At 42.1% G+C, this 12,574-nt stretch overlaps 1 protein-coding gene across 1 annotated transcript in view; it reads right to left on the minus strand.

The window, feature by feature from the left end:
- Positions 1–12,574, minus strand: part of elp2 (elongator acetyltransferase complex subunit 2) — a 32,844-nt gene that overhangs the window by 4,245 nt on the left and 16,025 nt on the right. The window contains exons 13-21 of the mRNA XM_061059596.1: positions 11,641–11,832; positions 11,348–11,417; positions 11,109–11,204; positions 9,370–9,427; positions 8,391–8,463; positions 7,380–7,572; positions 3,431–3,552; positions 3,130–3,272; positions 2,376–2,489 (exon numbers count right to left, since the gene is read on the minus strand). Coding sequence (XP_060915579.1) covers positions 2,376–2,489; positions 3,130–3,272; positions 3,431–3,552; positions 7,380–7,572; positions 8,391–8,463; positions 9,370–9,427; positions 11,109–11,204; positions 11,348–11,417; positions 11,641–11,832 — 1,061 coding nt within the window. The remainder of the gene's footprint in view (positions 1–2,375; positions 2,490–3,129; positions 3,273–3,430; positions 3,553–7,379; positions 7,573–8,390; positions 8,464–9,369; positions 9,428–11,108; positions 11,205–11,347; positions 11,418–11,640; positions 11,833–12,574) is intronic.

The raw sequence follows: 12,574 nt of genomic DNA on the forward strand, positions 1-12,574 counted from the left end.
CCTTAAGGACGTTAGGACCTGGATGACCAGAAATTTTTTGCTACTTAACTCAGACAAGACTGAAGTTATTGTGCTAGGCCCTAAGAACCTCAGATAGACTTTTTCTAGTGATGTGACTGTCCTTAATGACATCAGCCTGGCATCTAGCACCACTGTTAGGAATCTAGGAGTTCTTTTTGATCAAGATATGTCTTTTAGCTCTCACATCAGTCAAGTTTCAAGAACAGCCTACTTTCACCTTCGTAATATATCCAAGATCAGGAATATCCTGTCGCAAAGTGATGCAGAAAAACTAGTTCATGCATTTGTTACCTCCAGACTGGATTATTGTAACTCTCTTTTGTCAGGGTGCTCTGGCAAATCTCTAAAGACTCTTCAACGGGTCCAGAATGCTGCAGCTCGTGTACTGACCAGAACCAGGAAATGGGACCACATCACTCCTGTCCTGGCTTCTCTGCACTGGCTCCCTATACAGTCTAGAATAGAATTCAAGATCCTTCCTCTCACCTACAAAGCTCTAAATGGCCAGGCACCATCTTACCTGAAGGAGCTACTAGTGCCGTACTGTCCCTCGAGAGCGTTGCGGTCCCGGAGTGCAGGCCTGCTGGTGGTACCTACAGTCTCCAAGTGTACTATGGGGGGTAAAGCCTTCAGTTATCGGGCTCCTCTCCTCTGGAATCGTCTTCCAGCCGGGGTCCGGGAGGCAGACACAGACTTAAAACTTTCCTTTTTGATAAATCTTATAGTTAGGGCTGGTGCTGGTGTAGACCAGCTCTTAGTTATGCTGCTATAGGCTTAGACTACCGGGGGAACTGGCACCCTGAGCTCCTCTCTCTCTCTCTCTCTCTCTCTCTCTCTCTCTGCATATACAGTACATCATATTACTGCATGTATCTATCTATAAATCTCAGTCACTAACCACCGACTTTCCTGAGAGCTCTTGAGCTCTCCTAGGCTCCTCAAGATCGTCGGTTGACGGCTTGCCAGAACAACCCCCACCCCACCACTACCCCCTCCCCACCGGATCGTGGGTTGGCGGCTTGCCAGAACAACCCCCCCACACCCCCTCCCCTCCCCACCGGATTGCTGATGGACGGTCTACCTCCCCCCACCCCTTTGCTCTCTATCCCTCTTCCTGCATCTTATCCCATCTCTCCCCCTATCCCTTTCCAAGCCCGGCGCAGTCTAGGCCTGTGAAGACTGTTTCGTCATGAGCCGGGGATCCAGCCGAAGATTTCTGCCTTTTAATAAGGCAGTTTTTTCTTACCACTGTAACTTTTGCTGCTTTGCTAAAGTGCTCATGATGGATAGACCGGATCTTTGTAACATAGCAGTAAGTAAGGTCTTTTACCTGCTTTTTGTAACATAACAATAAGTAAGGTATTTTACCTGCTTTTTGTAACATAACAATGAGTAAGGTCTTTTACCTGCTCTTCTGTAATGTTAACAGACAATGAGTAAGGTATTTTACCTGCTTCTTGTAAAGTGTCTCGAGATAACACTTGTTATGAGTTGACACTATACAAATAAAAGTTGATTGATTGATTGATTGAAGACACATTTGTTGAGATTTGCCTTTGTTAAACAGTTTTTCCCCCAGCACTCTACAGTATTAAAGCCTTTTTTTTGCATCTCTCCGTTTTTCCTTTTCCATCTTTTATTGTGAAGGACTCTGTGATGTCTGCTCTTGAAATGTGCCATATGGATACACTTGACATACTATATGCTTCACAAAACTGACTGATCATACAGTTATTTGATCCACATACAGCAGAGAGGTTTAAATATAATAATAATAATGCATAGAATATCTTAATGACTTGATTTCAAAAGTATGAGCAGCACTGAAGTCTGAGGAGCAAAACCTCTCCCAGTCAAGACCACAAAACAACGATTTTCTACACACCCAACGTCTGTAGAGCCTAGAAAATAACACGCCTATTTTAGATACAACACACACAGAAACACACAAGTCTACCTGTCCACCCTGCCTCCTGATCGTTCAAAGGAATGCAGACATCTGAATCAAACAGCCTGCTACCTTGTTCTATAACATGGAAAGGAAAGCTTTGTCCCTCACCTGCCATCAAACTGAAGCCATGTTGATGTAACCATGACACACTGTCATATACTGCCAGTGTCCACCGGAAACCTTTCAAAGTGTGTGTGTATGTGTATGTGAATTTTTTTATTCATGCTCCTATTTATTGTGTTTCTATGTTGTTTCATTCTATATGTTATTTTATTTGTTGTTTTTACATTTTGCATTTTGCACTTTGGTCAATCTAAGTTGTTTTAAATGTGCTATAGAAATAAAGATTGATTGATTGATTGATTGATATGTGTGTGTGTGTGTGTGTGTTTTTGAAGGATACGATCCGTCTGTTTCTCCACATCTGCTCCAGTCATGTCCACCAGCAGGCTCCTGAGCAGGACTCCATCTGTACAACAAGATCCTGCCGCTCTCTAGACCCACTGCGAACAGGTAGCTGTGGAGGGCAACAAAACAAACACACACATGCACACGTTTGTGTTAAATGAAGGCTAACATGACTGACTACCTTTATTTTCTGATGCTCTTAGCTAACAATTTTAAACTGTACAAATGTCCATACTTTTATATCTTTACAAATCTGAGACACTTTCACAGCTAGTTCCAGAACCTACATACTTAAAGCGATAAGCAATTGATTTTGAAGTCAAGCTTAGAAAATATGTTAATACATACTGTAAATATATTAAGTATTACTATACTGATAGCCATTTATTAGATTTCTATTCTGCAACAGCGCCATAATGAAGCTCCACACTCATAATGTCCTTGTACTTTCATATCAATTCTGCAACAGCTTAATATTGGTGTCCCATCACGGATTTCACATTGCGTTACATGAATTAGTTAGTTGTGTAATGAAACAGCAGAGACTCCACATACACACAGACTTAAGACACACACACACACACAGTTCTGTTCTCCCCAGCTGGCTCTGCAGTATCCCCTGTAATAGATCGTTTACTACCTCTGATGGCCATACAGAAGTGAGAACGACTTGGTCCCCCACACTACACGTCTGTAACACGACCTTAATACAAACATTTAAGAAAAGGGTTTTGTGTTTGTGTGTGCACCTGTTATCAGAGCAGAGTAAAGGACAGAAAGCCACAGCTGTAGCAGAATCTCCCACATCCAGGATGGAAGAACTCGGTTTAATCTCAGGAGGAGGCGCAGAGTCTCCAGAGTCCTCCAGTCTGCACGGACCCCACACTATCACCTACACACACAAACGCATAAAAGAAAAAAAATAGAGAATGATAACTATGAAAAAGCATTCATCCTTCAAAGCAAAGTCTCTACTTTCTGTTTATTATAATTGGAAATTTTGAATTCATTATTGTGGGAGAATATACGCAACATCGAAAAACTTCTAACCTTCTTGTCCCGGCTCGATGTCACAAAGAATTTGCTGTCTGCGCTCCAGTCACATGACCAGATGATTCGGGTGTGTATGGACGAGTCCTTCCCTGCGTGTGTGTGCAGCGAGAACTGCAGCTCTGCACAGAAACAAAAACACAAACAAAACAGTATTTATGTAATAGCTATCAGCAATCCCTGCACAACATATATTGTGTTAACATTTATTTACAAAAAACGCTGACACTTCATTTTTGGATGACATGAAATGTGGGTCATAATCGTTGCATGCCATCAGCATGTCGAGATTCACACATCACAAAAATTGTCTTGAGCGACATGTAAACAAGCAAACAAGGCGGCACGCCTCATCCCAAGCCCCTCCATTTCACTCAGCTTTGCTTTATGACCTGCTGCTGTTTATTTCCCCGGCCTAAGTCATTTCAGAGCCCAGATTGGTTTTCCCCAGAGAGCTTGTTTGTATGCTACTAGCAGCCGCCTGTCTGCACTTTAAGACACACACACACACACACACACACACACACACACACACACACACACACACACACACACACACACACACACACACACACACACACACACACACACACACACACACACACACACACACACACACACACACACACACACACACACACACACACACACACACACACACACACACACACACACACACACACACACACACACACACACACACACACACACACACACACACACACACACACACACACACACACACACACACACACACACACACACACACACACACACACACACACACACACACACACACACACACACACACACACACACACACACACACACACACACACACACACACACGGCTGTAAAACCATAGTGAAGCCACTAGAGTCTGAGTTAACCACCATGTCGTGTCAGTGTGCTCACAACACACTATCTACCTAGAAACACAAATTTGAGTGTGTGTTATTTGTGATACACATTTTTTTTTAACGTCCCTCCATTTTTTTAATTCCAAAAAAAAAGACGACGCAACGAGCAAAATAGATCAAGAAACTACACAGAAAGGATAGATGCAAAAAGGGAGCGGAGGAGGACAGTGTCTCCTTAATGAAGCTGTTAGGGAGCGAGACAGGAAGAGTGGGCAGGTGGATGAGGAGGAAGCATGGAGGACAAAACAGGTGAGAGAACAATGAGACACAAAGAGGTGAGGATGGAGGATGTGAGTTTGTTTGGTCAGCTTCGACTTCATTTAACCTTCTCTGGTCTGGCCTGTTAGACTGTGTGTGTGTGTGTTTATGTCTACGTGTGTGTGTGTGTGTGTGTGTGTGTTCTTCACTATCACCTTGAATGATTCAGCAGCCAACCAGAACAGACGGGACCCCCCCTGTCAATCCCTCCCCTCCTCTGCTCCACACACACATCCCCCCTGCCTGTGTGCAGTCCACATACATTCACACAGGAGAGAGCAGGGCTGGTTAAATGCTGTCAGAGTCATTTAAGGCCACCCTGAGCTGCCAAAAGCGCCACGAGATGCATAACTGAGCGCTGGGCGAAGATAATCCTCTGGGCTTAAATGTCGTGTTCTGCTCACCTTGGATGCAGGATCAGGTTATTTGTCTGAGTCAAGGTGCTCAGGTTCTCTGATATAAACAAACTCTGCAGGAGCATGCGCTTGTTTACAACAACAGAGGCCCCATAGGAGGAGAACACAGAGCGGGGATCCAAAGGTTCCACTTTTTATTTTCTCTACTGACTCAGGACAACACTGATATCATATCAGTGCTAATCAAAACCTGATCTATGCCCACTGGATAACCTTTAAGAATTACACTGTAAAAATATCCATAGAGTGCATTTCAGAGAACAAAACAAAGTGTGAATTTACAAATTAGTAATAAGCACATGTTGTTTTCATTGTTGTTTTCGCAAAAATCCTTAACTCACATGGTACAATACCAACAGTTGTAAATGTTCAAATGAAAAAGGATTGATTAAAGGTTGCATATTATGCAAAAAAAACACACTTTACCATGCTGTTCTAACACTAATATGTTTCCCTAGTCTGTCTACAAACCCCCTCAATTATGAAAAAAGTCCATCCTCTCCGCCTTTTGCCTGCTCCACTTTTCAGAAAATGTGTGCTCAAACAGGCTGTTTGGAGATTATCCCTTTATGACATCACAAAAGGCAGTAACCCCTCCCCCAGGTGGGTGACCCTCCCACACCAAGGTGTTTGTTCTGCCCTCTGAGTCTGTCTTCCTACGGTAAACAATAAGGCATGTTGCATGTAAGCCCAAGCCACATCCCCTTCCAGAGGGGCGTGGTCAGACAGCTCATTTGCTTTTAAAGCTACAGAGACACAAATACATCCTGTTCTGAGCAGGACTAGAATAGAGGGGTGAATAGGCATGCTAAAATACAGGAACTGGATTTTTGGCAAGAAACTTCACAGATATGTTCTAGGTATCTCTGAGACTTATTTAAACTTGTTTAAAAGGAGTATAATATGTGACCTTTAAACCCAATAACTGTCAGGACATGGCTGAACCTGAGTAAAAAAAAAAAAGTCTACTGCTAAAAAGGCTTACGGAGAAATTATATACTAAGGAGAAATTTACCACATTGACAAGCATAGACAATAAAGATGAAAATCATCTGAAAACATAACCAGCTCCAGCTTCATCTGGTGGTGTAAGAGGATATTATAACAGGCTACAAAATGTTCAAACCGAATGCAAGCAGGCTAACATAAAAAAGCTGCCATATATACATCAAGCTTACTTCAACATGAGAATTTAGAACTGAGGTCCTGAAATGATTTCTCCTCACTTTATCATCACTGTCATCACCGGGACCACACTGACAGTAGTGACCTTCAAGAAACAAATGTTCCTCTAACCGTTAATGTCAGCAGCACTGAGAAGAGTCTGAAAGAGGTCAAGGTTAAAGCATTACGAAAAAACGAGTGATAGAGAGGAAGCCTTTACACTTGTGTTCACAATATATCAAAATAACAAAAGGCTGTATTTAGTGGATGTGTCCCAGGAGCCTGAGATCACCAAATGGTAAATGGAGTTGAGCTTCTATCGCGTTTAGTCTTTTGACTACTCCAAGCGTTTTATGGAAACGTCACACTTACCCATTCACACACTGATAGCAGAGGTTATATGTAAATTGGCCATCAAAAGTAAATAATCCCATTCATACACCGCAGACAAAGCAGCGGGAGCAACTTGGAGTTAAGTGTCTTGCCCAAGGACACATTGGACATGTGGCACCAGACCAAAATCCTAAGTCAACTAACAATGGCTGCTGAATTGTAGAAATGTGTTTAAAGCACTGATAGATTTCTTCCTCACCCTGATCCTGACATGATTTGATTGCCCGCAAAGATTTGATGAGAAAAGGTAATCTAGTGTTACTTTGGAAAAAGCCCTCCTTCAATCAAAGAGGATGAAATAGTCCAGAGGAAGACATCTATCGTTTTGTGCATTGTTCTCAAAATGATAATAAAGCTTTACTGCGCCTGCCTTCCAAAGGATTACATGAAGTAAATATGATCGTTCTTTTATTCAGTTGGAAAGAAAGACAGCAATTGAAATTGTGGCTCATATTCAGAGAAAGTGTGCTCAGATTTGTATCAAACAAATGAGCTCTTTTATGAGCTTTTGTCGGAATAGTTTCAGTCACTGCATCACATGCTTGGCTGTTTTCAGTATTCATTAGGGGAGACCTTCATAACAGGCCAGCTTGATTTGGACCAAATTGATGTGGTGCAACCTGCCAGCAGGGCTCACATATTGTCTTGAAATTCAGTCAAACCTATTTCTAATTTAGCTCACTTTTTGTCACATTCCCTCATGAAGGACTGTGACATCATCTTGCAGTGTGAAACTAAAAACACAATCCTTTAAGGTGGCCCCGCCTTAATAGTGACAACCCCTCCTCCTTCTCTTACCTGGACTATTAGGTGTGGGCAGGTCCCGTCTCCATAAAGACCACGTGCGATCGCGGGAAACGGCGATTAGGAGCTGTGCGTCTGGGGAGAACGCCATCTGTGTGACGGTGAGGGTGTGGCAGGGCAGCATCTGCAGCTGACGCCACGTTGCTGTACTCCACAGCAGAATGGCGGCATGCTCTGCTTTAGATGCCTGGAGAGAAGGGTTTAGATGAGATCACTTGCAGATAATAATTACACAGTACGACATCTTTAGAGAATCTTGAAATCAATGTTAAACATGTGCTGTAGAATGCCATCTTAAATACTTGACTATAGACAGGTGGGTTGAGAGATTAGGGTTGCTTTTAAGGAAATAAAGTGGAACATGATTCATAGGAATAACGCAGCAAAGAACAAAGCAGTAGGAGATGAAGAGAAGAGAGAAAAGGGGAATAGAACTGGATGAGAGTTTAGGTGAGGAAGAAAAGGGGTGCACGATTAAGAGAAGCAGCAAGAATATATATTCCAAGATGATCATAAAATGATACATCACAATATCAACTGAAGAAAGTAAAATATTACTGAGAAGGTCAAGCACAGGATCCATACTGCATCAGTTTCACCTCTTATCATGCTTCATACATCTTTTCACTGCTGTCTTACTTTTTTCTGTTGTTTCTTCATCTTTCCTCTTGCTGTCAAATTCTTCATTACCTAGTTTACTTCTGTTCATGTTACCCTCATTTGTGTTTTTAACTAAGGAGACAAGTCATGGAGAAGTGACACAATGAGTCATACGTATGTGTGGGTTAAATCTGTTTAGAGCGCTGGTTTTGTTTTGATTAAATATTGATATTTGGCACCAGTGATTCAATAATTCTATTAAAGAGACAGGACGACAATATATCACAGATAAGAGGAGTCCTGACCTTGATGTGGACAATATGTAGATGAAGAGTAAATGGTCATGCAGCCTGCTAATGCCCTTTGTTGAAGGCTGGTTTTTTTTTTAGGTTTTAACAAACTGACCTTGCATGCAGAGGCCACCACCGTCTTGCAGCTGTCTGAAGCGAGACAGAACATCTCAAAGCCGTGGCCGTACCTGGAGGAGAACAATCTTACAGAGATGAGTCATGGCGATTCAAGATAACAGCCGTGCTGAATATGTGGAAGGAGAGAAGACAGCTGAGAGACAGACTTGTGAAGGAAGGAGGACAGCGACAGAGACAGTGCTCCAGTAAATGAAGTATTCTGTTTCTCCAAAGTGACACCTCGACAAGCTTCCAGGTAAATAAGCAGACAGAGTGTGAAATTAAAATACTGATCTGTGATGGCTGGTCCATCTCCCGCTGACAGAGATAAACAATGATGACACTCCCGCTAATCACTCACAGCTTAATTACTTTTAGCTCGCCAAATATCACCTGGTTATATGTAAAAAAAAGAAAAGAAAAATCACAGCCTGCGAGAAATTCCTCCCTGACCAGGAAGCTTTCAAACGCTGCAGCCATTTGGCTACGACATTCAGTATCATTTCTGCCACAAAAATAATTTTGCCACTTACTAATTTTAATGTTTCTATTATGCACTAAATGATTCAAAGGGGGAATGGAGCCAAATGGAGGCAGAAAAATGCTTTTCAAACACACACAATGCCATACCTCATGTTTATGGCCGATTGACAAGTAAATGGATTTAACATTGGCCACAAATGGAAGCAATATATTCAGCCTGTACTAATGGCTCATGGGAGGGCAGATAGCTAGATTATGATTGGCTGATGAATACAAGGAGGGAGACAACTAAAGGCTTTGGGGCGGTCCATCTTTTTGCCCTCCTGGGGAATTATAGAAATATAGAAACTGACATCTATATGGTGACAGGAAGTGTGTCAAAATGGGACAGGAAGTGTTTCATATGGGGATGGGAAGTGTGTAAAATGGAAAAACCTGTTGGATTTCTTTGTACAGGAGGAAACTTAAACAAAAAGAAACAGTTAGATACTCACAGTTTCTGGACCTCGGGCCAGAGTGTGTTCTGGAGAAGATGATCCTCTGGTGGGGGCTCTACAAAAAACCCATCACAGACGAAATACAAATACACACTCAAACAGTTGACCACTAACTTCAAAATCCTTTATAACTTTGGTTTTGTGGGGCCATGATCTGTTTAATCATTCTAATACAAACAGTCTGCCATTCCCTTAAAGCCCCTGTGATGGGTGTGGTAGACATGAACCTCTATATGATGAGAGCATCAACATGAATATAGTTTATTTCTCAGAGTGATTTCTAATGATTGTAAACACTGGAAGGGGTCAGGTGTCAGACAAAGTGAGTTACAGTACACTGCAGATACATCCTCTTTTTCAAAGACTCTCTCTGAGTGATACATTTGACTTCTAAAAGAAAGCAGCATGAGATATCTTAAAAAACACTACATACACATACACATGATAGAATCAGCAAAGAAATGAGACAAACGACTTCGGCCACAGGGGGCACCAAAACCCAACCCAAAGTTCCTAACAGGAGCTTTAATGAAATTACAACCAAGTGGCTATTATCATTCTCCTCTTTCAAATCCTGTTATTGCTCACCCGTAGAGCTACAGAAGTTAACATTAAGAAAGATGGTAATTGGCATCAGGAGAGACGGAAAAGAGTGAACAAAATAGTTATTTTCAAACAACTGCAGCTTCAATCTCTGATTCTTGATGGTTGCTGGCTTTAATAGGCTTCAAATCTATTACAATCTTTTCCCTTACACTGCAGATTCCTTCCAAGCCAACACTGTCTTTGTGTGTATTTGTGAGCTACACTCCTCTTGTGTCTCTTATTGGTCATCAGCTTATAGGTTTTCTTAATTATCCATTTGTCTTCCCTTCTGCATGTAAGCCAATCAAATGAGTGAAAATGCATTGTTAAGAACAGTCTCCACACTTGGCTGCTCCCTACATAGCCCGGGGTCATTGATACTTAAACTTTGCAATCACATAAGCCTGCTTTCTAATTAGCAGAACAGATTAAGGAGTGGCTTCAATCATGCTGATGACAGCCCTTGACGCCCTCAAGCTCCGAACTTTCAAAGCTCCATGCTAAGTTTTATTAATTTGACTGGCATCCATTTTCCATCTGGAAAATTTCCTACAATTACTTTCCCTCATTTTCCGGTTTCTTCTTTGTGTACCTCTGTGGCCTCTTCTCAGGTTAACTCAACACTACACTCAGGCAACAAACCGCATCAATCTTAGCTTACGTTCCAGATTTTTCTCTAAATGTTATGCCTCATAAAACAAGCCTCCAAGCTTCTGCTCTTTCTCCTTCTGCTCACTTCTCTGCTTCCTGACACCTCTTCTCCCTCCTCTGACTATCGCCCACCACCCTTCCCTCCTGTAACACCATCGCTCTCCAGCAGACCTCAGGCACTGTGGGTGTAGAGCATGTCGAGAGCGGTAATAACTAACTGTCCGTCTGGCGGCATATCATTGTCTCTTGTAAGAACACTCAGCGACAAGCAGACGGGAACTCATGAATGTGCACCGAGGCTGCTGAGTGAATTGGAATCAGGCAAATGAGTCAAGCTTTCCAACTGTCGAGGAGGCAGAGATGCATTTAGGCTACTTTTTTCTTTTTTTTTTAAACAGGGGGTTTAAATTGCATGAGGGGTTTACACAGCTGACTACACATTTTTAGGATTGAGCATTTTATATTTGTGAAGTAATGAAAGTATTGTTGTTGAAGGTTACCAGTCATGATGAGCGGGTGGAAGTAAGACTCCTGGTACTGATCTGATACGCTGCTGAATTTCTCCCCTTCTTTGTTGGTTTTCGGGACAAGATCACCTGCGGTTTCAAAAAACATTCCTGTTTACATATATTTATCTAAATATTTGAATAAACCTCTCAAATGAATTTAAGGAACTGATAAAATATTGATAATCAGACATTATTGGGCTTAAACCTTAAACAGCTGAGCAAGAATTTACCTTGAAATACAGCCTTGTTGGACAGACCCAAGGCAGGTGTGCTGGCTCCTTCTGGTATGTTGGCACAGTCCTGGCAATAAGCATAAAAAATAAATGACCCTTTGATAACAACTGAGCACATCTATGTTTGGAAAAAGAAGGAAAAGAGAAGCTAAAAAGAAAGTGTGTGTGTGTGAGTTCTGATTGCAGGGCAGAGGGCAAACATATTATTCCAAAGGTCATGGATTTAATCCCTCGTTTCTTTCCACACATGGAATAAGAAATAACAGTGGGTGAAGTATTTTGGAACTCACACTCGATGTCAACAACTTTTCCCTGGAGGTCCCCGAGATGTTAGCGAAGTTCTCCACAAAGTTTCGAGGTGCTTGAAACACTCGCAGCACCTTCTCGTCGGCTCCAGACACAAACTGAAACCTTCCCACCATCGCCAGACACTGCATGTCGTATCCGTGGATCTGAGGCCGTGAGATTTCATGCCAGGTTGCCTGCAGGAGGGGGAAAAAAAATAAAAGACATAGCAGGATATTATAAAGATGGAGATTTGATCACTGGGATTCCAACCAGCTGCTTGTTGTTGAGGAGGGAGAGTGCCAGCGTTTAAATAGACCTCTAATGTCATTGAACTGGTTTTCTTGGCGTTACATCTCATCGTCTGAAACCTGGCCAAGTGCAACATTAAAACCTCCAATCCAAGTGAAAGATTTCCAGCTTTAGATGCAAAGTGTTCTCACGAGGGCTCATCCACAGCGACTGGACTTCCACTGGCACCAGCACGATGGCAATATTCCAAACTGGCATCTTGAATAATGTAATGAAGTCGGCCATCTTGATTATGTTCCCACCCAATATGTTTCTGCTCTTTAAACAATCAAATACGTATAAAACTGAGGAGAAGTCAAAAAGAAAAGTGTTCTGCAGTCCTGCAGGGGCTGATCCATAAATCCCTGCACCTAATGTACGGATCCCTTTTCTTACAACTAAATAATCACCACTACATAACTTGTATGTAGCTGTCAATTAATTATTAAGTATCTTACTAAAATATTAAACCCCAGACAGAGCGTATTTCAGCTAAATGCAGCCAGTAAAAAATATATTAGGCCTTCTTCTCTCCCACAAAGGTTCAAACATCTGAACAGTGATACAAGAAGAACAGCATGCTAAGAAACCATTGCTACATGATAAAAAGAGACAAACAGATGACCTTATGTAAGCATGCTGATGACT

Source organism: Labrus mixtus, chromosome 16 (assembly GCF_963584025.1).
Source record: "Labrus mixtus chromosome 16, fLabMix1.1, whole genome shotgun sequence".
NCBI lineage: Eukaryota > Metazoa > Chordata > Actinopteri > Labriformes > Labridae > Labrus > Labrus mixtus.